Source organism: Schistocerca cancellata, chromosome 1, assembly GCF_023864275.1.
Source record: "Schistocerca cancellata isolate TAMUIC-IGC-003103 chromosome 1, iqSchCanc2.1, whole genome shotgun sequence".
Taxonomy (NCBI): Eukaryota; Metazoa; Arthropoda; class Insecta; order Orthoptera; family Acrididae; genus Schistocerca; species Schistocerca cancellata.
Window position 1 is genome coordinate 706,111,324 of NC_064626.1, and position 25,023 is coordinate 706,136,346.

Below are 25,023 nucleotides of genomic sequence, written 5' to 3' on the forward strand. Positions count from 1 at the left end.
AAAATATATCTAAAAACAAAGATGATGTGACTTACCAAATGAAAGTGCTGGCAGGTCGACAGACACACAAACGAACACAAACATACACACAAAATTCAAGCTTTCGCAACAAACTGTTGCCTCATCAGGAAAGAGGGAAGGAGAGGGAAAGACGAAAGGATGTGGGTTTTAAGGGAGAGGGTAAGGAGTCATTCCAGTCCCGGGAGCGGAAAGACTTACCTTATGGGGAAAAAAGGACGGGTATACACTCGCACACACACACATATCCATCCACACATATACAGACACAAGCAGACATATTTAAAGACAAAGAGTTTGGGCAGAGATGTCAGTCGAGGCAGAAGTGCAGAGGCAAAGATGTTGTTGAATGACAGGTGAGGTATGAGTGGCGGCAACTTGAAATTAGCGGAGATTGAGGCCTGGTGGATAACGGGAAGAGAGGATATGTTGAAGAGCAAGTTCCCATCTCCGGAGTTCGGATAGGTTGGTGTTAGTAGGAAGTATCCAGATAACCCGGACGGTGTAACACTGCGCCAATATGTGCTGGTCGTGCACCAAGGCATGTTTAGCCACAGGGTGATCCTCATTACCAACAAACACTGTCTGCCTGTGTCCATTCATGCGAATGGACAGTTTGTTGTCACATAGATTAAATATCTAGGTGTAATGTTGCACAGTGATACAAAGTGGAATGAGCACCTAAGGTTGGTAGTAGCGAAGGCGACTGTCCAACTTTGGTTTAATGGGAGGATTTTAGGAAAGAGTAGCTCACCTCAAAGGAGACTGTATATAAAACATTAGAATGACACATTCTTGAGTACTACTTCAGTGCCTTGGCTCCCCATCAGGCCATTAAGGAAAGACATAAACACAGTTCAGAGATGTGATGCTAGATAGGTTAACATTAGGTCCAATCAAAACACAAATATTATGGAAATGCTTCGTGAACTCAAATGGGAATCCCTGGGCACACAAGAGGGATGGTACTCTATCTGTTAATGGAAGCTGACAAAATGGTCACTGCTGAAGTAAGCTGTTCAATCAGGCCAGTACCATGGTGTCCATAATGACTAAACCTGATGAAACTGCACTTAATGACTGCATATATGGAAACTGCTCCAAACATGTTGCCAGTCATGTAGTAAACAAGTAATACATGAAACCAATCAAAGTAACATAAATATGGTTTTATTCATAAAACTCTGAACAATATCAGAAATAGTTGGCAGTTGATTTACATGCACACTTACATGCGCAATGACGCCACACTTGGCACACTCACACTCACATCCACTAGCAGCAGGATACAGCACTGAGATACAGCCCAAGGTCTACGATACTAGGAGAAAAACTTGATAGTGGCCCTCCACCTCCAAGAATTTGAGATAGAACATGAAAATTTTTTTAAAAATTGATTTTTCAAAAATACATTCATTTAGTAGTCCACATCTTTCTAGAAAGTTTGATATATAAAACATACATGTTCGAGGAAAGTTAAGACATGTTATCAGGTTTAAAGTGTGCCAAAGTGCAGTGCCGCACCTCTTCCCACAGTATTCTTCTATCGCATGTCACTTTATTTCGCTCTGTGGAATTAAAACTGTGTATTTTGTAAAGGAAGCTATCAAACCTATATTCATGACTGTGGAAATTAAAATGTCCTATCTCTCCTGCTCCCAGTCAGCCAGTTTGACATCCTACTCATCATTCAAAAAAAAAAAAAAAAAAAAAAAAAAAAAAAAAAAAAACCCCCCTCACAATTAATACTCGGTTGGATTACTTGTGACTGGGAGAATAAGAACTCTTTAGAAAATGAGCACTCTTTATTGTCTATTAGCTATTAACTTTCTCTTTTATGTGACATAAAATTAAATATAGGAATGATAAGAGACAAGCAAGACAGTACACATTTCTTCAGTCGTTAGGTCCCAGCATTTTTTTTTTCCTGTCTAATCTTGCTACAGCTCTACATGCTGTGCTTTCCTTTCTGTGAAAAAATCTATGAACTCATCAGAGTTCATCAAATATTTTACTACATGAAAAATCAAAAATGTCATTGCCTACTACTGAAAAATCTGTTAATGTGAATAGTACCCAAGGCTGGTGAGGTTTCTCGATTTGATTACATCTATTTTGTCACTGTCTGTTAGATAAAATGAAACAGGCCTTTCTAATATTGCAGCAATTGTAATATATGTCAAATAAGCGAGACAGTTTTGGTGCAAATTGTCATTTTTATCTACCTCATATATACAAATAGCATGACAGAATATTATTCATGAAGTACCAATATCAAATGTCTATAAGGTCTAGTACAAGCAAAAAGTTTTATGTTGTGAAATAGTTTCACATTTCATTTATATGCTCCATTTTCTGAAGTATGAGTTCAAAAAGTAGTAGTAATTTGACATTTTTACATAAATTTGGAATTGTCATATTCTTCCATATAATTTGTTTGATACCCCAGTTTCTTCTCATTCATTGTTCTAACAAAAACTCTTGTCATCACTAATTTTGTAACTGTCCCTGCCATTGTCAAAACTTACTCCCTAGTTAACTTTGCTAACACAGCTAGAACCACTGGTTCACTTGTCCTGCATTTATTCCCCGCACAACATGTTTTCCACACAACTCCAAGAATAGATTTAAGCGGCTGCTAACCAGGGACTGTACAACTGGCCGTTAGTAGTGTAGCTATCTGGCAAAAATTCTCCATCAGACTTTCATTTTTTTTAAGACACTGAGAAGATAATACACAATCTTTCTTACCTGTTATTCCTGTTCCTCATTTACTTCCACTCTATTAGTACAAATCTATTGATTTTGCTTTGATTATAACAACATTTATCATTTGCACACCTAATCAACCACATAAACAAACAGGGATTTGCATTCACCTGTTCGAATTTATTTGGCTCAGTTCATATAGCCAAGTCTTCTTTGCCTGCAGGGAAGTTATTTATTTCTTGATTTCTCTGGCAGACACATCATGTACACTATACACGCATTCAAAAATCAACTTATGGTTCATTCAGATATCAACTTGGAATGTGTTCACAAATGTTCAAAAATTAACAAGGATGTGTTTCAATATCGTATGAACAACCAATAGATCAACACACATTTGATGCTACACACTTTGTGAAAAAAGGTGTTTTTCTTCAAGAATATGAATTTGGCACTCCCTGATAATTGCCACCTGGAGCAGATACCCCAGTTTACCCCACACCCTACATCCTGGTCTGCTGAGATAAAGTGAACGCATCCAGAAAGTATATCTGTAATTATTTAGAACTGTGTACTACAGTCTAATTAAAATTATTTCTTAGCTGACAGCTGTTGTGGCACTTTTGTAGTGGTATGTGACAGATATCAGCTGTTTTTAATCATGACTAGCTTAAACAAGGAGTAGGCTGCTAGTGAGGGAAGAGTATGTTGCTGTTTGCTGCAACAGGTGACATTCAAAAAGATATCAGCAGGACCTGACTGTGAATTACTCATCTACATCACACTGGTCAAACACTGAAAGTGAACTGACACTTTGTTGTACACATTGGCAAAGACAAATAATTTTCATGTGGAACTGAAGGCTCTAGTACAGTTTCAAGGTGTAAAGTGGCCATATAGTACGTGACTTTAATGATGTTATAGTCGTGGACAGGTACCTGGAAACTTGCACTCTGCAGATACTTCTTGTCCAAGTTGAAACTCCATAAGGCATTCTCAGAAGACTAATTTCAAGAACAACTGCCTTGAGAATGAGGTGTCAAGTTTCTACTCACGGTCTGTCACTGTCTTAACTTGTCACAAGTCTTTGAACTAGATTCATAGTTTATAGATGATATTTGTAACGTAGGATGATAAGTTACTATTTATCAGATGGAAGCATTATTTTGTAAGAGATTTAAGAGGCGCAGAGGGGGTTTGAAACTGCAGTGTCTGGCAAAGTAACTGACGTAATGAATGGTTTTAAGGGGAGCATATTTCATACCTAGAAACACGGATCAACAAACAAGGAATTAAATAAAGTGGTTTGTTATAGCATACCTTCACATCTAGGTTCTTCACCAGACCAAGACCCGTCTTCCATACACTTGCGAAGATATGGCCCAATACGTGAATAATGTTCAATACAGTGGTACTCAGCAGCACTATTGTAAGTGGTTGTGTGGTTTACTATTATTACACGGCCATTTTCAATAGTTCCTGGATGTTTGCAGTCCACAGCTGTAACATAAACATGGCAATAATTTCTGTAACTAACTAAACAAATCATGGTAATCTTTACTCACAATCAGCAAAAGAAAATTTGTCAAATGTGATATAAATAAAAACAAGTATTTTCATGCATAATTTTTTGCGTGGAGTGATACTTGACAGCAATGTTCTACATATCAGTCCATTATGTGTTACAGAAAAATATGACATGATGTCTTACAGTAAAATCAAATCAAGGGCATTTTCATATCTTTCTTTCTCAGTGCGAGGAGAACAGTGTCATAAATTATTTTTAGTATTGTTTTCAGCTGCTTCTGTCAGTATGTTAGTGTACAATATGACTCATCACGCATCCCTCATTTTGAATACTGGTTGTAGTATTGTCATTACTAGGAATTACTGGAAATATATAAGATGTCACAGGAATGCTTGAGGATGTTAAAAAAGCTAATTACAGCTTTTGGAAACATAACTGGCCGAGAAAGAAAGGTGTCGCATTACTTATTGAAATCCACTCGCATTACATGCCACATGCTGAGCTGCAGCATCAGTACAAATAATACCTGAATATGACAAAAGTCACTCATAGGACACATCCTGAGTCATCAAGGAAACATAAATTTGGTAATGAAGGAAGCGCATGGAGCGTAAAAATTATAGATGGGAGACCAAGGCTCATCTTTAGAAACCAGGTTTAAATGGATGTAGTTGCAGAGTTATGCAGACATGAAAAGGCTTCTACAGGATAGACTAGTGTGGATTGTTGTTGTTGTTGTTGTTGCTGTTGTTGTTGTTGTTGTCTTCAGTCCTGAGACTGGTTTGATGCAGCTCTCCATGCTACTCTATCCTGTGCAAGCTTCTTCATCTCCCAGTACTTACTGCAACCTACATCCATCTGTGGATTACTGCATCAATACATTCTTCAGACTGAAGACGACGACGACGACGACGACGACCACCACCACCACCACCACCACCACCACCACCACCAGCAACAACAACAACAATTATTGGAATAAGTGTAAATTTGAAAGTTGAGTTACAGTGCTGAACATGTTGTTTCCACTCCTGTTTTTTCTTACACTGGGTGGTTATTTTACGTCATGCCATTATTTATATTCATCACAGAGTTTTCCATTATTCTATTACTATATGACAAAAAATATAACAAAATTATGATATCTTACGTGTGCAAGTGGGCATTTTTCCCGACCAGGTTCCTTTACTTTGACAAACTCTTGTGGCATTTCCATCCATATACTGTCCTTTGGGGCATGAATAGCGTGCAATTCCACCTATACTGTGTGTGTGCACCTTCACAGTTACCACTCCGTCTGTTTCAGGCTCACTGCACAATACCTCTGAAATGGTAAGAATGAGGTATGAACATAAAAATGTGAATGTAAATAATAAGGTGCTGTTGAGTTGCAGACAGGCACAATGAAGCATGCAACCCCCCCCCCCCCCCTCCCCACCCCTGCCCACCGCCCCCTGCACATACACAGATATATTCATGAAAGCACAATTCACTCACATGATTACTTTCTCGAGCCGCTTGGGCCTATTGTTATTAGATCCTGGATGTTTCATTGCTTCATGAGAACAAATGTTACATAAAAATGAAATACTGTGTAAAATAAGGAAAAGGAAACCACTCAACTGTAGCAGATCAATACATGGAGCACAGTAACACAAAAGAAAACAGCATTCACACTAGCTTTCAACCACTAACTCTTTTTCCCAGCAATAATACACACACTCACGTACAGAACCACACAGAGACCCAAATGCACTCTCCTGTTACCAGGCAAGACTTGCTTGTTGGGGCCATGGGAGAGTATGTTTGTGTGTCTGTATAGTTGTATGTGTGAATGTGTGTACTATTGCTGGAAAAAGAGCTAGTTCTTGAAAGCTAATGTGAATGCTGTTTTCTGTTATTTGTTGCTGTGCTCCACACATCAGTCTGCTAAAGGTGAGTGGTTGCTATTCCTTTATTTACATATTGCTCAATCCAGGAATTTCTGTTATTGTTATGTTATGTAGTAAATAGGCTATCTTTAATGTTCACATTGACACATACAAAATTATGTAGTAGGAAATATGATGTCACCTCAAAGCATTATTGTGTATAGTTTTTAACAACCAAATTATTGAATTTTCTTGTTATTATTTTCACAATACTAGCAAATGAATTATCAGTTTAAATAAAGAAGCATGAGAAAAAAGTTTCACATACACACAATGACATGTCATGAATGCATGGCCACTGATAACAATAATTTTCTACTTTACATTATTGTCTAAATATGTATTTTAAGTGTTTAAATACTGTGGTATAATTTCACATACTAGTGAAAGAAATCTACTTTTACTCACTGTGTCATTCTGTAGAAATTAAACCAACAAAGTAAATCATTTGGAAGTATTATAACTTGCATAGTTATTTCTATGCATACCGTGGTATCATATTATACATTGATGTAAATTTTCATCTCTTTGATGCTAAGAAAATTAATGACTAGTGTATTTCATGGGATATACACATCCATTGCAAGTTCAATTAGTGAACTACATGTTCCATTCTGTTGAGACTGAACTGAATGGATGAGAAGACAAATCTTGTGTATACCATTTTTGAAATAATGGTATGACTAATCATTTAAAGGAAGAGATCAGGTGAGAATACATACAGAGTTGATGGAGCTATTAATATTTGAATTGAATTGCTTCTGAGTGTGCTAGATTTTTAAGGTGATACTTACCCTTGCATTTTGGTGTTTCAGAACTCCATGTTCCATTTCCAAGACAGTGTCTTCTACCATGACCATCAAGTTCATAATTGGTGTCACACTCGTACAAAATAGTAGCACCATAATATGTTGCATTGGAACTCAGAGTGTACCTTCCATGTGCAACTGCTTCGGGTTCTCCACAGTTCACATCTTTAAGAAAAAGTTAATTTTAGACATCTATAGATATCCAATGGTTACTCAAAACATATGCCACCTTGCAGGGTCAAATTACACATAGTAAAGTTTAGCTAATTTGGTCAGCTGACATAAAATATAAGTACTGAATAAAATTTTCTGTCTTTAGCACAATAAATAAGTAGCTAAAAAGAGGCAATAATACACTCAAATATGAAAATGTGGGCATCAATCAAGATGATATCATCAGCATAGCAAAAGGTTTTGTTTCCTGAGGTAGACACAAACTTCAGAAGAACCAATCAAGCAGTGTAAAGGGCACTACGGATATTCTGGTGAGACATGAATCTTGACTTTTTCCAAAAATATCCAAAGTTTAAATTTGTTGATGGTAGGGAACTTAATTAGAGTAAGGTTTGCTGTTTCAGAAATTCGTATCAGGGGAAATAGTCAGGAAATGCTGGAAGAGGAAAATTCTTGGAATACTTGTGGACCACGCTTTTGGGGGAGAAGAGGAGAAATCCTTTGGAACTGTGTCTGAAATAGTTCTAGGATAGGTTTAATGCAAGGTATATTGTTTGTGAGTTGGAGTTGGGTGTGGATTGGTATTTCCAATAGTGTGAAAGTGAGGTTGGCAGCACTACTGCTGTAGACTCTTTGGTGAGCTGAGTGACATAAACTTTACTGTGTCTTAGTGTATGGATGTGTGGTTTACAAATGTGAAATAAAATGTAAACTACAGACAAGTGCAATCATTTCTTTCAGCCTAAAACTATCATAAATCTAACAACTGTGACCTTTGGAATGTGATTAATGCTCTTGTTAGGGCTGGCTGGGAGACTGCTGTGAATGGCATCCTGAAAAATGAGGTGAAACTGGGTCTGTCAGGTATAAGGGTGATTTGCTGAAGGCAGTATTGGATGGTGATTGCAGAAGAAGAGGAGAGGTACTTTTGAAAGCACAAAAAATGTCCATGGCTGAAATCTGAATTACCTGCCATGATACACATGAGCCAGACACATTATAGGGTGATCAGATGTGCTCATAAAACTAAAGAATGCTTGTAATCGTGAGTCTAGTAGAAGAATTAACATCTTTTGACACTTAGCATGAGGATGTACTCATCAAAACCATGCCAGAAAACTGTGCCACATTATTCATAGTGAAGGCACTTCATTTCATGATCTGGAGTCAAGAGTGGTAAGAAGTATCTAAGTGTCGGCAGTTGCAATATAGTGCATTTGTAGTTCAGTGGCATAGATGATGGTCTAGTAGGCAACTGCCTGCTGACAAGGTTTGGTTCATATCTGGCTTAGTGCAATTTTTTTGGCATTGTTAATTTATTTAATCAGTAGAAATCACAAAATAAATGGAATTAACAGTTTACGGTTATTATTAAGATACTTTTGGCTCTCAAAAGAGCACAGCATTTAGCTTCTTTACTAGTTAATATCATGTCCAAAGGCCTTCAAGTTGAATTACTATCTGGAACCTGTGAGCAAGTGAGTCTATGAAGTGAGTAATAATCTCTCATTTTCTGTCAACTCCTCCCTTCATGGTATGGGGTCACACTAGTTTTCTCACATGGTCAGTTTTGTCTCTGCCAATATGTTTTCAGTAAGGATTAGGTTTGGTGCAGGAGGGGACTAATATAGAAGAAAAATCTTAGTGTGTTCTACAAACCACTCCTGCACCATTGCTGACATTTATATAGGAGACTGATCCTACTGGAAACAGATTACTCTGTCAGCATATAGCTGTCAAACAGATGGTACCATAATATTAATCAGAATATGAGTATACTGGGCAGCATCACCTCAACCATTAATCCTATGAAGCATTCCAAGTCCACAGAAGCATATCCAGCCCCAAGCTGCCACAGAGACAAGGCTACATCACAGAGCCTCTCCTTGATGGCCACACTTTTGCTAAGTAATCCAGCCTCACTGAATCATATTCACTGACCTGGGAAATGTAGCAGTATGTTTCAATTGCACTGTGTTTAAAAAAGGATTTTCCCGTGATGTACTGACAAGTTCATTAGTGTGGACAGGTGTTATTACACCTCAGTCCAGTTCCAACAGGCCTACTGCATTTTCCAGTATCTTGATAATGTTATATCCATTATCATATAGGGTACCTAGGAGCACCCTACTGTGTCCTGGCATCTGATGCCATCAAATTGCCTTCCTCCATAAGAGCAATGACGCAATCATGAATAGCCTGTTGATGATGATGCATGGCATATGACTAAAGGGATTTGATGGGAAGGGATGTGGTGCAGGTATTTGACCTTGCTAACAGTCTATTATCACATAACATTAATGAAGTTATGTGAATATTTCTCACATATTATGTCAAATATAAAAATTTAATTTTTTGATTCCAGGGCAGTCATTCTACACCAAAAGTAACTCTCTTTAACCTACATCCAAAATTCCATTGCATCTTCTGTGGGAAATTAACTGCACATCCCAAAATGTATTTCATATAATACAGTGGAAGACTTCACAGCTTTCAGCGAGTAAGGCCTTCATCAAAAATAGACAACAGACACACTCTCTCTCTCTCTCTCTCTCTCTCTCTCTCTCTCTCTCTCTCTCTGCAAGCAGTGTGGCTTCAGTTGCCTGAGGCTGCAGTCGTGTGTGTGTGTGTGTGTGTGTGTGTGTGTGTGTGTGTGTGTGTGTGTGTGTGTGTGTGTGTGTGTGTGTGTGTGTTTGTCTATTTACATTTGTTCCTGTATGCCTCCTGGCCCAACCTTCGTTAGTCATTGTCCTCACCCATCCAGCTCCATCCCTGTTCCCATTCCAGCACTACACAGCCCTCATTCCACCATCGCAGCCAGTCTTTTTACTTCTCTCTTTCCCGCTACCCCGTCCCCCCTCCCCACCTCTCTCCCCTGCCCTCCGTGCTGTGGGGCAGCCACGGGGTCAGAGGCACCTTGCCACGGTTCACGTGGCTTCCCCATCAGAGGTTTGAGTCCCTCCTTGGGCATGGGTGTGTGTGTGTTATCTCTAGTGTAAGTTAGTTTAAGTAGTGTATAAGCCTAGAGACCTATGACCTCAGCAGTTTGGTCCCATAGGAACATACCTCAAATTTCCAATGTTTTCCTGCCCTCCATCTAACCTCCCGACTGCACATAGCTGCCCTACCCTCTCTCACTCCCATCATGTACTGCTCACAGTGTGGCTTCAGTTTCCCGATACTGCAGTTGTGTGTGTGTGTGTGTGTCTGTGTGGAGAGAGAGAGAGAGAGAGAGAGAGAGAGAGAGAGAGAGAGAGAGAGAGAGAGAGAGAGAGAATATTTTTGATGAAGGGCTTACTGGTTGAAAGCTTTACTTGTGACAGTCTTTTTGTTGTGCCTATCTGCAAGTCTCTCCGCTAGGGGATTTGAACTTAAGATACTTCACATATAAAACCTGCACACTGTTTATTCAGCTACAGTGACAATTTACAAACTTATACCTAATCAGTTTATATGTACTATCATTATAGATAATACCAGAATATTTTATTTGCAGGAAAGACTTTGAGCCTTCTTGGAAAATATAAAAAAACATGGAGTGTTGCACTCAATTCTCATAAGTGCTGTATCAGTCTTTGACTCTGGCTGTGATTTCTGCCAGCCAGTTTTTGTACTGTCAAGTCTCAAGTCTACATGACTACTGCAGTATTTGACTAACGTAGCTGATAGCTTCTGCAGGTGATGTGAGACATATTGTTCATGTCCACAATTATACTCAAGAAAAATGATTCTGAATGTGCTCAGTGTCTAGAGATGGAAAGTAAGGTATGTTAAATAGACCATGAATTGTTGGGTTTGCTATTACATACATAATGATAGTCATGGGTGACTGGAATTCGAGAGTAGGAAAAGGGAGAGAAGGAAAGGTAGTAGGTGAATATGGATTGGGGGTAAGAAATGAAAGGGGAAGCCGTCTGGTAGAATTTTGCACAGAGCATAACTTAATCATAGCTAACACTTGGTTCAAGAATCATTAAAGTAGGTTGTATACATGGAAGAATCCTGGAGATACTAGAAGGTATCAGATAGATTATATAATGGTAAGACAGAGATTTAGGAACTAGGTTTTAAAGTGTAAAACATTTCCAGGGGCAGATGTGGACTCTGACCACAATCTATTGGTTATGAACTGTAGATTAAAACTGAATAAACTGCGAAAAGGTGAGACTTTAAGGAGATGGGACCTGGATAAACTGACTAAACCAGAGGTTGTACAGCGTTTCAGGGAGAGCATAAGGGAACAATTGACAGGAATGGGCGAAAGAAATACAGTAGAAGAAGAATGGGTAGCTCTGAGGGACGAAGTATTGAAGGCAGCAGAGGATCAAGTAGGTAAAAAGACGAGGGCTAGTAGAAATCTTTGGGTAACAGAAGAAATATTGAATTTAATTTATGAAAGGAGAAAATATAAAAATGCAGTAAAAGAAGCAGGCAAAAAGGAATACAAACGTCTCAAAAATGATATCGACAGGATGTGCAAAATGGCTAAGTAGGGATGGCTAGAGGACAAATGTAAGGATGTAGAGGCTTATCTCACTAGGGGTAAGATAGATATTGCCTACAGGAAAATTAAAGAGACCTTTGGAGAAAAGAGAATCACTTGTATGAATATCAAGAGCTCAGATGGAAACCCGGTTCTAAGCAAAGAAGGGAAAGCAGAAAGGTGGAAGGAGTATATAGAGGGTCTATACAAGGGCGATGTACCTGAGGACAATATATGGAAATGGAAGAGAATATAGATGAAGATGAAATGGGAGATACGATACTGCGTGAAGAGTTTGACAGAGCACTGAAATACCTGAGTCGAAACAAGGCCCTGGGAATAGACAACATTCCATTAGAACTACTGACAGCCTTGGGAGAGCCAGACCTGGCAAAACTCTACCATCTGGTGAGCAAGATGTATGAGACAGGCGAAATACCCTCAGACTTCAAGAAGAATATAATAATTCCAATCCCAGTGAAAGCAGGTGTTGACAGATGTGAAAATTACCAAACTATCAGTTTAATAAGTCTCAGCTGCAAAATACTAATACAAATTCTTTACAGATGAATGGAAAAACTAGTAGGAGCCGACCTTGGGGAAGATTAGTTTGGATTCCATAGAAATATTGGAACATGTGAGGCACTACTGACCGTTCGACTAACCTTAGAAGAAAGATTAAGGAAAGGCAAACCTACATTTCTAGCATTTATAAACTTAGAGAAAGCTTTCAACAATGTTGACTGGAATACTCTCTTTCAAATTCTAAAGGTGGCAGGGGTAAAATACAGGGAGCGAAAAGCTATTTACAATTTGTACAGAAACCAGATAGTGGTTATAAGAGTCGAGGGGCATGAAAGGGAAGTAGCGGTTGGTAAGGGAGTGAGACAGGGTTGTACTCTCTCCCCAATGTTATTCAATCTGTATATTGAGCAAGCAGTAAAGGAAACAAAAGAAAAATTTGGAGTAGGTATTAAAATCCATGGAGCAGAAGTAAAAACTTTGAGGTTTGCCGATGACATTGTAATTCTGTCAGAGACAGCCAAGGACTTGGAAGAGCAGTTGAACGGAATGGACAGTGTCTTGAAAGGAGGATATAAGATGAACATCAACAAAAGGAAAACGAGGATAATGGAATGTAGTCGAATTAAGTCAGATGATGCCGAGGGAATTAGATTAGGAAATGAGACGCTTTAAGTAGTAAAGGAGTTTTGCTATTTGGGGAGCAAAATAACTGATGATGGTTGAAGTAGAGAGGATATAAAATGTAGACTGGCAATGGCAAGGAAAGCGTTTCTGAAGAAGAGGGATTTGTTAACATCGAATATAGATTTAAGTGTCAGGAAGCCGTTTCTGAAAGTATTTGTATGGAGTGTAGCCATGTCTGGAAGTGAAACATTGACGATAAATAGTTTGGACAAGAAAAGAATAGAAGCTTTCGAAATGTGGTACTACAGAAGAATGCTGAAGATTAGATGGGTAGATCACATAACTAATGAGGTGGTATTGAATAGAATTGGGGAGAAGAGGAGTTTGTGGCACAACTTGACAAGAAGAAGAGACTGGTTGGTAGGACATGTTCTGAGGCATCAAGGGATCACAAATTTAGCATTGGAGGGCAGTGTGGAGGGTAAAAATCATAGCAGGAGACTAAGAGATGGATACACTAAGCACATTCCAGAAGGATGTAGGTTGCAGTAAGTACTGGGAGATTAAGAAGCTTGCATAGGATATGGTAGCATGGAGAGCTGCATCACACCAGTCTCAGGACTGAAGACCACAACAACAACAACATAATTATAAGCCTGGAATTTATAAAGGAATCAGTAGAAAGAGGGTTTGCTGCTGAGAACTTTCAATGTCAGGCCTTTAGGGGCAGTTCAAGGATGATTAGCAAAATAATATCAGACTGTACCTTGGCAATGATGAGAATGTTTTTGCAGAAGATAAATAGGTATTAACAAGAAACAAGTGTCAAATAAAGTAAGGAGTCCCTGTACACAGGCAAAAAGATAATGAGTACATACAGAATGAATAATAACAGACGGTAAACAAGAAAAAATTGTCATTAAGCATGCTGTGAAGATTGAATAAAACAAATAAGACTAAAAAGAGGAAGAAGATTGCTTGCTAAAAAAGAAGGAAAAATGTCACCAAAACAAAGAGACAGTTGTCAGAGAGGAGATCATCAAACACAGAACATAATCACTGCAGAAAGAAAATAATCATTACCATAGGAAGAAAATTAATGATTGATATTAAACTATTAATAGGCAAAATGGGTGATTACAAAACTGGTGTAAGCGGTTGTGGAGTAGTTGAAAGCCATTTAAATGAACACATAGGTTAATTAGAAGGAAAAAAAAGAGATCATTAATGGAAAAATAGTGCTGTAGGAAAGATAAGAGACATTTATGATGAGAAAATGAGGCAACAGTTAAGATGGGCCAGATGAGAGGCAAGAGTGTCAGTTAACATGTAGGAGCCACATGAGAAGGAAATTCCACTGTGAAAACTATTAAAATTATAGAGAGACAGAGTCCATTGTCAGTACTTGCCTGCAGGAGATGTAAATTGCAGAACTATTTGCAGAATCTAAAACAGAACACAGCACTCATAACTTTAGATAAATAGGTCCCTTGATAAAGGAGGAAAGACAAATAGATTGAGGAAAGGGGTAGAGGGTAGAGCACTCATACAACATGCTAAGCCATGTCCAGTTGTTGTTGTTGTTGTTGTTGTGGTCTTCAGTCCTGAGACTGGTTTGATGCAGCTCTCCATGCTACTCTATCCTGTACAAGCTGCTTCATCTCCCAGTAAGTACTGCAGCCTACATCCTTCTGAATTTGCTTAGTGTATTCATCTCTTGGTCTCCCTCTATGATTTTTACCCTCCACACTGCCCTCCAATACTAAATTGGTGATCCCTTGATGCCTGAGACCATGTACTACCAACCGATCCCTTCTTCTTGTCAAGTTGTGCCACAAACTCCTCTTCTCCCCAGTTCTGTTCAATACCTCCTCAGTAGTTATGTGATCTACCCATCTAATCTTCACCATTCTTCTGTAGCACCACATTTCGAAAGCTTCTATTCTCTTCTTGTCCAAACTATTTATCATCCATGCTTCACTTCCATACATGGCCACACTCCATACTGATACTTTCAGAAACGACTTCCTGACACTTAAATCTATACTCGATGTTAACAAATTTCTCTTCTTCAGAAACGCTTTCCTTGCCATTGCCAGTCTACATTTTATATCCTCTCTACTTTGACCATCATCAGTTATTTTGCTCCCCAAATAGCAAAACTCCTTTATTACTTTAAGTGTCTCATTTCCTAATCTAATTCCCTCAGCATCACCCGTTATTGTCCAGTTATTGAGTAGAGCTGGAAGGCCTATGTCAGTTCTGACACAAACATTAAATACCACTGTTTTAACTTTTCTTGCTTAAAATTTAAATTTGCTTCACTTACTTGTGGGAGATAAAAGTAGATAAAGGAATTATTTTTTGAGGGGCTCAGTTGCGAAAAGAAAGTCAATCAGCACAACTTGCACACACAATTATTAATGCGGCAACAAATTTTGGATTGCGCTGGTATGAGAAAGAGAATTTATATCAAATCCTTTTTAACATACTGAGTGATAGTAAATACATCAGAGCCTCCAGTGGCAACAGAGTGTAACAGACAAAAGACTGTGGAGCAACACCTTCGATATTACTTAGTAGTTAAGTCATTATCCTCTTAATGTTGTGATATTAAAATAAAAAAAAATACTAATTATAATAAAACTAACAGAAAATGCAGTTTGTCACTCATGCTTTACATAAAGTTTCTATCAACAAAATTCAGTGCAAAAGAAGCAGTTAATGTAACTTTGCAATTCACAATTGTTTTCTCAATATTTGTGCAAACTCTAAGATTAGCAAAGTGCAGAAAAGAATGTATGCATGTCTTCTCTTTTAATTTTGAAGTTAAGTAGTAAATATGAGGAAAAGAACTAAAAAAATACATTAAACAATAGCAGTCCTCTATTGTTCATTACTTCATTCTCAGGTTAATTAGCAGTTATTTCTGTGACAGTCATATGCTTACCCTGTTCTAGACTCTTCATTCAAAATTATTGTTGCTGTTAGGATACATTATGTACTTATTGATGCTAAGGTTGTGACCAAGTGTTATAATAACATGTAGAACTTAATTCTGATGTGTGAGATTTTGGATTCCTTAAGAAGTTAATGTATGTTACTTACAGAGACATTGTGGAACTTCACCACTCCACTGACCGCTCTCTTCACATGTACTTAAAGCTTCACCGACAACTTTATAGCCCCTTTCACAACTATATTTCACAAGAGATCCAATTTTATAGGTAGCCACAGAAACAGCTGAATCCTGAGTTTTTATAAGTGTTCTGCCATACACTCGGTCATTTCCTGTTACTGATAATATGCTGTGAGGTGGAAGTACTGGCTCTGGACAGCGGATTTCTGGAATACAGTGATTATGTTTTAATTAAGTAAAAAAGATCAACAACACCAACACATGAACTGTAATATATTGTGACCAAGGTAAATACTTGGTTCTGTCTTTCTCTCTCTCTCTGACAGATTGTCAGTCTTTCCTTTTAACTCCATCTGGTAAGTCTCCCCTGACCTGGGGTACTGGGTGACTTTTCTGAACTCTACCCCTTTCCCTAAACCTCTTCAGCCCTTTCCCTTCACCCCCTTCAACCCCTCCACCAGAGGAATGAACCACTGTCTCCAAAAACTTGCATATGTAAAACCTTCTTTTATATGTGTGTTCTCCTGCTGCCGCTTGGTGATTAGATTTTTTTCCTATCCAATTACATTATATTGTCAAAAATGGATTACTTTCATTGTGTAATTATATTTTGAATTTCTGTTTTATCTGACAGTTTTGAATTTGGATAAATTGAGGAGCTTCTTAAAGTACTTTGCTTATTATTCACAGTTTTCTTTGTTATTAACAGACAGTTCAACATTTTCTCTTTTAAAACATGAACTTGGCAGCTGATACTTCTTCAAGTTAGTTTTGAAAGTTTTAGAACACTTTCTAGTGTCATTTTTCTAGAAGACTTCTTCAATGTCTTGTAGAAGAGACTTTTCAAAATATCTCTTAGTGATCTCAAAATTTTTGCCACTTGCTTTCCTTGGTGTATGAATTCCAAATAATCAACTTCTTTCTTTGTACTATACCATTTTCCCTACTCTCTGTCCTTCCTACAAAGCATATTTGCAGTCCAAAGTCCACCATTTGTTATTCTTGTTCTTTTTCAATGGTGCAGTTTCCTTGGGGGCATCTATTTTTTTAAATACTGGTGCTTTTCCAAGCACACTAGTTTCTAAACTATTTAATTTATTCTGGAAGAGTTCTTTGTTGTTGCAGAATTTCTGTACATCAAGCTTAAATTTTATTCCTTATCTTAGTCTTGCCTTGGGAAATATGTCTTACTTTATCTGTCATCAAGTAATGGTTTCTTTCAGTATTTGCTCTATTCTTCATCTTGACTTTCATTATTTCTTTAATGTTTCTACCTGAAACCACAACATGGTCAATTTGGGACATTCCTAAATTTGAATTTAGTGGTCTCCAAGATTTTTTTTCTTTTTTTTGTTTTCTGGGAAGCTTTTTGAAATATGCGGACACCAGTTTTAAGTTGAAAGCTTTTCACAGACTGATCAACCTTCAACATTTCTGGTTGTACTCTCGTGTGCTGCGCAGTCTTCGATAATTATTCAAAATGCTTTCTGTTTTCCATCCTGAGCATTAAAAATCTCTGAATAGTATTTTTATATTTTAATTTGGCATTTTGGATACTCCATTTTCTAAGGTTTGCCAAAAATATTCCACCTTATCTGGGTTCTTAATTTTTGTTTCCACTCCGTAATGTTACAAAGGACAGTCTTTTTGATGGAGCATAAAAATTTGTCATGGAGTCCATCACTTTGCAATTCATGGTGAATGTCATTCCTAGATGTGGAATATCTTGTTTGTGACTAGTTCCTACTTTCCCTTTAAAGATGTAGTACTTATCATATTCCATAGGACTGTTGTATGTGTACCCTGTTTTCTGTAAGGCCTAAACAGAAATTCTTTGTTTATCTACAGCTTTTGAGAGTCATTTTAAGTTTTGGTTTTTAAAAAGGAATTTATGTTCAGTGTTCCAAGAAGGTATTTCCTTTTGGATCTAAATTTTTAAAGGTGGTTTTCAGAATACTACAACTCATTCCTGTAATCTGGTTTGGGCTCTCCAGAATCCACAGGCCCAATTGCATCGCATAAGGTGGTGGAGTATTTCTTTTGAAGAATACCTGTTGGAGTAATTCTTTTCCAAGATGTATCCATTGTGCATTCAGAAGTTGCTTGAACTTCAAAAGGGGGAAATGAATTTCTTCATTTCACTCTTAAAACTGGAACTGTAAGTTATTTCACTCACATCAACTGGGAAGTTTGTGGGGACCGCCCTATCTGCTTCTTTTGGAAATGGACCACTTTTGAATTGCCCTCTTCTGAGTAATAAAGACCTGTAACACACTTCTGTTAATGCCTTCATTACCACTTAATGGAATTAAATATTGCATTGTAGTTGCTTAATCTCTTTTAAATCATTTTCAGTACATCCTGAGATTGGAAAAGGTATCTGTAATCATTTAGTTTCATTTGATCTTTTAAATCTACTAACCTTTCTTCTGTTTCCTGTTTGTTTCCAAAATGCCATGCATATTGTTTCTTTTTTTCCTCTTGTCCACAGTTTTCTGTATATTTCTTGCCATGACAAGTATTTTTTGTGTTTTCTTCATCCATTTTGTATAAAAACTCTTTCTTCCCTTTATTATCTTCCACTGTAGTTACAAATTCATCTCAGCACCTGATATATTTGCATGTAGAGCCTTAGTTTCTTCTTTATTACTGTTAGTTTGGTTTTGTCACCTGTACCTAAAACTCTGGTTCTTCTTTTCAAACAAGTCTCCTCTTTCTTAATTTCAAAATCGTAAGCTTTTATTTTCCTTACTTTCCATATGATAGCCAATAAACTCAAGGACTATTTTTCTGTGACACATTTAATGTTTTTAAGTTCTGCACTATCATCATCTGCTCCTATTGAAACTCCTTTAACAGGTCTAATCTATTGAAATATATTTACCTTATTGATCGCTCTTTTAGAAGATAAAAAATTCCACATATTTTTTGCTTATTTATATTCAATCACTGAGCATTAGTATTTATGTCTGTCAGCACCATTAATTGATTTGAATTTATATCTTGACTCTCATATCTTTAAACAATAATCCACATTTCAATAATTTACAGTAAAATCTATTATTGTTTGATTTCTTCCTATATTTAACATCATACATCTTAACATATTATGTTTCTAAATGCATTTGTGTGTTATTGAACAGTAAATTTTACATACCTTCACAGTGTGGTGATTCATCACTCCACTGATAATTTTCAAGACAACGTCGGGATGAAACTCCAACAAGTCTGTAGTTGCGGACACAACTGTATGTTATTTCACTGTCAAGGTAAGTTGTTCCATTTACATATGTTGCAGACCCATAAAGCATAGGTGGAACTTTACCACAGTCAATATCTGTTAAAAACATGTTGTGTTTTATTCAGAAATTAATATATTACAAATTATTTCAGTTCGCAAATGGGCTGACTGTTACAAAAGCAAATTTATTTTTAATCATGAAGTACAAAGTTATACTTTCTGTGCACTATAAACAAAATAAAAATTAAATCAGTAGCACTACTGACTCATTTTCAGTACATATGGCATGTGGAGTTATACTTGTAACTTACATTCACAAGTTGGTGGTTCACCAGACCATTCACCGTTTAATGTACATTCATGTATGGATTGTCCACGGAGGATATGGCCAACTTCACAGTGATATTCAATAGTTGAATGCACATTGAAGTCATAGCCAACTACATAGCTTCCAGAAGGGACTTCAGGTTCCTCACAGGTAATCACTGTAATTTGATAAATGAGTTTGTTACAGAATGTGTAATATTGTGATCATATAACTGATACTGCAGATGTTTTGGGTGGGAAAAGGTATACTTACAAACACAAGCCGGGGCATCTGCTGACCATTTCCCTTCTCTTGTGCACGTCTGTCGTTCTGTTCCATCCATCCAATAATCCTCATCACAAGTATATTCTACTATACTTCCATGTGTAGTTGTTTTGTTGACTAGATTATAGCGACCATTATCAATATTTGGTGGTGCTCCACAGTCAACAAATTTACAAGTAGGAGCCTTACCAGACCACTCCCCACCAAGGCTGCATGACAAGACCTAGAAGATTTTTAAAACCACATATCTATTTTATACGAACATTGGTCTCCAAATAAACAAGCAGTTCTTTGTATCACCAGAACATCACTACAAAATAATTTCAAAAATTTCATACAACATAATTATGACCATTTAAAAAATAATTGTGAATATAAATCATGGAAGCAATTACTTGGGTTTTTAATATTTACCAAACATGAAAATAGGAATTTCAAATTTTATGCCTGAACCCCAAATGTTACACTAAGTCAAATTACTACTTCAGAACTGCTTGAACAAACTGTTTTCACAGAATCAGTTTTGATTATGTCTTTATTTTTAACATCATATTTCCATTTATGAATATAAATTATAATAATTTGTCTAAAAATATGGTATAGATTAATAAAATCTTCTTGGGCTTCTAGCCACATCAGATGGTTAAAATGTCAAGAGCTTTTGACCAAGCTCTCCTCAGCCATTGTCAAGTGGTAAATGACTGACATGTCATCCTGACCTCACCGAGAAGATTTTATTAATTCCTATCATCATGAGACCATGCATTAATTAATACATATGTATAGATTTAAATCATAGTGAAACTTTCACCTTCTTTTGCTGCATTCTACACTGTAGTCACATTTTTTCCCTAGTAATCATTAATAACAAGATATATGAGAGCAATCATGTCTTCTCTGATAAATACTTCTCACACCTATCCAGCACGTTTCTTTTGTATTGTTCTTGTGTTGATGCAACTCCATCTCTTCTCATTCCATACCAATGTTTTCATTTCTTCATGGTTACCTATACAATTTCCTTGATAATGTGCATAATAGCTTTCAGACTTCATACTTTTTTTTCTTTATTACTTCAGCTACATCTACATACAACCTCTCCAAATAACAGTGAAGTGTATGGGGTTCCCCAATGTACCACTTAATAGGCTTTCTTTCCATTCTGTTTGTTTATGGTACATAGGTACAATGATGGCTTAAATGATTCTTCAGTATGCTTCTTAAAGGATTCAGTTGTGGGTTCTTGGTAAAATTGCTTCAACTAAATGGAACACTTTTTTTGCCTTGTTTGCAAAACTTTTTTGACTGGCCATATGTGTGTGTGTGTGTGTGTGTGTGTGTGTGTGTGTGTGTGTGAGATCTATTTTTGACAAAAGCTAATTTTGTGACTGTCTTTTTTGTTGTGCCTATCTGCGACTCAGTATCTCCACGATATGGTGAGTAGCAATTATTCTTTTCATAATACCATTATTTTAATTTCTAGTATTTTTAATTGCATGAGCTGTGCACCCTTTCCCTTTATGTATAGCACTTCTACATCTATTACATATTTGTGGTTCTGGTTTCAGCAATGTTCAGAAAAAGATGAATCTGGCTTGTTAAATCTCCAGCTCCTGTGATATCCGGTGAACCTAGTACAGATTGACTACTTAGTCTGTCCTTTATAGCTGGACTGACACTCTTGGTAGATGGTCTTATAATCCACACTTTTCATGATGACAGGGGTGTTTATCCTTTGAACTGAAGAAACATCTAACTAATGCCTTTGGTACATAAAAAATACAGAGAGATGCTTTGCTTTTAAAATGTTACCTATCCTATTAGAAATCTTACCTACAAAAAGTAAGCTGCACTATTTCCTTTTTGGTCTACCTGTGTTGTTCACTGAAAACAACAGTGATCTGGCTTGCTTTGTCAGTTTATTTATTGGGAATGTTACAAATAATGTTGGATTTAAATTCACTATTGGTAGTCATCTTGGGACAAGAAGACAGAAAGGAGATGGTGGAATGTTGCATGCTTGTAATGCTCATAAGCTATTGAGTGTAGAGAGAAAGCTGGGATGAATGTATCAGTAAAGGAGTTTTTTCAGTAAATTTTAAATTTATGGTTACTGTTTTTCATTTTTAATTGATGTCAAGGAATTGAGGAATGCCCTAACTCCACGTTGACCTTTTTGTTAGTGTGCCTCTGGTTCTTACTTTCCAAGAACTTCTGGAGTTGTCTAGTGGAACCTTCCCACATACAAAGAATATCATCTACATATCTATACCAATACACTACATCTTTTGCCAGTATTTCACCCTCTAATCAGTCTCCATTTGTTATGAAAATTCCTGTTAGCAAGTAGGATAAGTGTAAGCCCACTGCCAGACCATCTGCCTGCTTGTAACAGTTCCCTTGAAATCAGATATAATTCTGATTTAAACAAAATTCTGCTGTCCTTCTGGATTAATGTTGTGTAAATACAATAACTGTGACCCAATATCTATACAGTCTTTCACAAGAATGTTTGAAAACAGGCTGTGTATACGAAAAGAAACTAATTTTACAAAGTACAGTTTGTGTACTATAATTAGTCTAATTTTGTCTTTGCACTCCTTTTGAGAATGATACTAGGGGTTGCAGTAAATTCCTTGACTCTTCACTTATTGCTGATTACTGAATCCTGTAGAAGCTGATAAGCTTTCACAGGATAATTGGTGTCTTCTAATAACACTAAATTAGTTACAATTTACCATAAATTGGTCAGGTAAACACTTCTTTGTACTGGTAGAATAGGATGATGGATGATTTTGAGTGGCATGGGTAGAGGGAGAAAGAACGGGGAAGTGGGAGAAGTGGTTGGGGAAGGGTAATTGATGGCTAGGAGGGAGGTAGTGGGGGTACAGGATAGGGATCCAAGAGGAAATGCAGCAAATGCACATGATAGGAATATAATATGTGGATGCCAGAGCCAGTGAGTTCTTGTGGTACATGATGATAATGATGATGATGATGATGATGATGATCTGAGGGAGTGGATTATGAGGAAGTGACTGGACAGAGGACAGTGACAGCCTTGTATAGAGGGTGTAGGTGCTGTGTGTTACTGGAGATTGAGGTCAGAAGGATTACACGAGTGGAGGATGTGTTGCAAGGATAACTCCCAAGTGTGTAGTCCAGAAAAACTGGTGCTGAGAGGAGGGATCCAGATGGTATGGGTTGAGATACAGTCATTCAAATCACCCATGTTGTGCTTGTTAGTGTGTTCCACCAAGGGCAGTCAACTCTGCTCTTTGCCACACTTGGCGGTGGCCATTCATCATTGTGTATAGCTAATTTGTGGTTATGCACATATAAAATGCTACACAGAAATTATGACAGAGCTGGTATATGGCATGGCCGCTTTCACAGGTGGCCCTGCCACTGATGGGATAGGATAAGTTTGAGTGCTCTAGCTTGTTAAAGGTCTAATCTGAAAGCTAGCAAAGTTTTTATTCTTTTTGCATGGCTGTCAGTGATTCAACACATCCAATATTTAGCGAGCTGTCTCCATTGCTCCAAACTTATTTACATTCAGCTAGCAATTTCCTTAACCAGCCTACACAGCTAAGGTTCCTAATGCATGCTTTTATGGTGGTGCTCGACTTGTAGGTAAGCTAGTCCAAATCCCGATGTTGCAAAATTTTCCCTGCTATTAGCTGGCCATAAGAGGTGGTGGTGGCAAGTTCCTAATTACCAGCTTTTGCACCAATGTCCTGGGTAAAATTCCAAATGTCTCCACAATGTTTTGTGATGTGAGGACATGTGACCCTATTGATGGTGATCCACCTGTCAGATGGGAATCTTAAGCTTGATAGTCACCTTGTTGCTTCCTGAGAGAAGTATGTTATGTGGTGGCACCAGGTTTCATCCTCTTTTTTTTCCCTTCATCCATAACAACACAAACCCAACACTACACTGCACAAGCACTTATCAGTCATCCATAAGAAACAGATACACACTTGACACTTCAGAATAGGTCAGAGGAGGGCAACAACAAAACACCTCCACTAGGACATTGCCCAGAACCCAGATGCAGGATTCCTGCATCTGCTCCCCTAGGCTCATTTCCTCGGTATGGGACTATGTTGACTTTGAGAACTTTCCTTACTATATTTAAATATTGTGTTTTCTTATGAAGTTTGAAGAATAGAAGCGCAACATATGTTGCCTTTCAGCCAGCCAGTGTGGCCGAGCAGTTCTAGGCGCTTCAGTCTGGAACTGCGTGGCCGCTACAGTTGCAGGTTCAAATCCTGCCTCGGGCATGGATGTGTGTGATGTCCTAAGGTTAGTTAGGTTTAAGTAGTTCTAAGTTCTAGGGGACTGATGACATCAGATGTTAATTCCATAGAGTTCAGAGCCATTTGAACCATTTTTTGTTGCCTTTCTTTTCTTTCTTTCTATTTTTCTCTCTTTTCTTCTCCTGTCCAGTGTACACCAGCAACCTCCTGTGATAGATAATTACATACTCAACTCGACAGTGGTTTGCCTGGGTATACAGTAGCAAGCTATAGTCCACAGTGTTATATTAGTGTACCAATGCAAGCACATTGCATTCTTTTGCATCCCATGTCAACTGTCAGTCACTATAATGTGTAAACAATGTGCCCTAATAAGACAAAACATTATATCTTTTGTGTTCTTGTTTTACAACTGTGTTGATGCCATCTTTAACCAGTTCTTATTCAATACTAATATTTTTATACCTGCATATCTATTAATACAGTTTCCCTGAGAACGGATGTTACAAATTCAAATTTTTTACTTTTGCATTATTTTTTTTCTCTACATTGCTTCCTCAAGCTCCAAATAAATAATTCTTAATCAATTTTGTCTTTCTTCACTTAAGTGTTATTTATGACTTTAGCATCAATTCTTCTCAGACATTGTCTGTTTACTTAATTTTTATGATACTTAAAAGAACATTTCAGATACTTCCAGTTTCTGCTCCTCTAAATTCCCCAGTGTTCATGCTTCACTTCCACACAATACTATGCTCCAGACACACAGATCAGGAAGTGCTTGCTCCATTTTATTTTATTTTATTGGTGGGGTACTGGCAGATTACTTTCATAGAAGGAAACTTTTTATCTCCACTAATCTAATCCTATGGTATTCTGTCATCTTGTGTAATCTTACAGTCTGAAAAGCAGCATTAATTCTCACTTTTTTTGTGTTCCCCAAATTTGCTGTTCAGCAAATTTTTAATTTGCCACAAGCTACACT

At 37.4% G+C, this 25,023-nt stretch overlaps 1 protein-coding gene across 1 annotated transcript in view; it reads right to left on the bottom strand.

The window, feature by feature from the left end:
- The window catches only part of LOC126184735 (CUB and sushi domain-containing protein 3), a 556,957-nt gene that overhangs the window by 2,621 nt on the left and 529,313 nt on the right, over positions 1-25,023 (bottom strand). The window contains exons 12-18 of the mRNA XM_049927276.1: positions 19,762-19,996; positions 19,493-19,666; positions 19,098-19,277; positions 15,910-16,146; positions 6,981-7,160; positions 5,406-5,579; positions 4,048-4,227 (exon numbers count right to left, since the gene is read on the bottom strand). Coding sequence (XP_049783233.1) covers positions 4,048-4,227; positions 5,406-5,579; positions 6,981-7,160; positions 15,910-16,146; positions 19,098-19,277; positions 19,493-19,666; positions 19,762-19,996 — 1,360 coding nt within the window. The remainder of the gene's footprint in view (positions 1-4,047; positions 4,228-5,405; positions 5,580-6,980; positions 7,161-15,909; positions 16,147-19,097; positions 19,278-19,492; positions 19,667-19,761; positions 19,997-25,023) is intronic.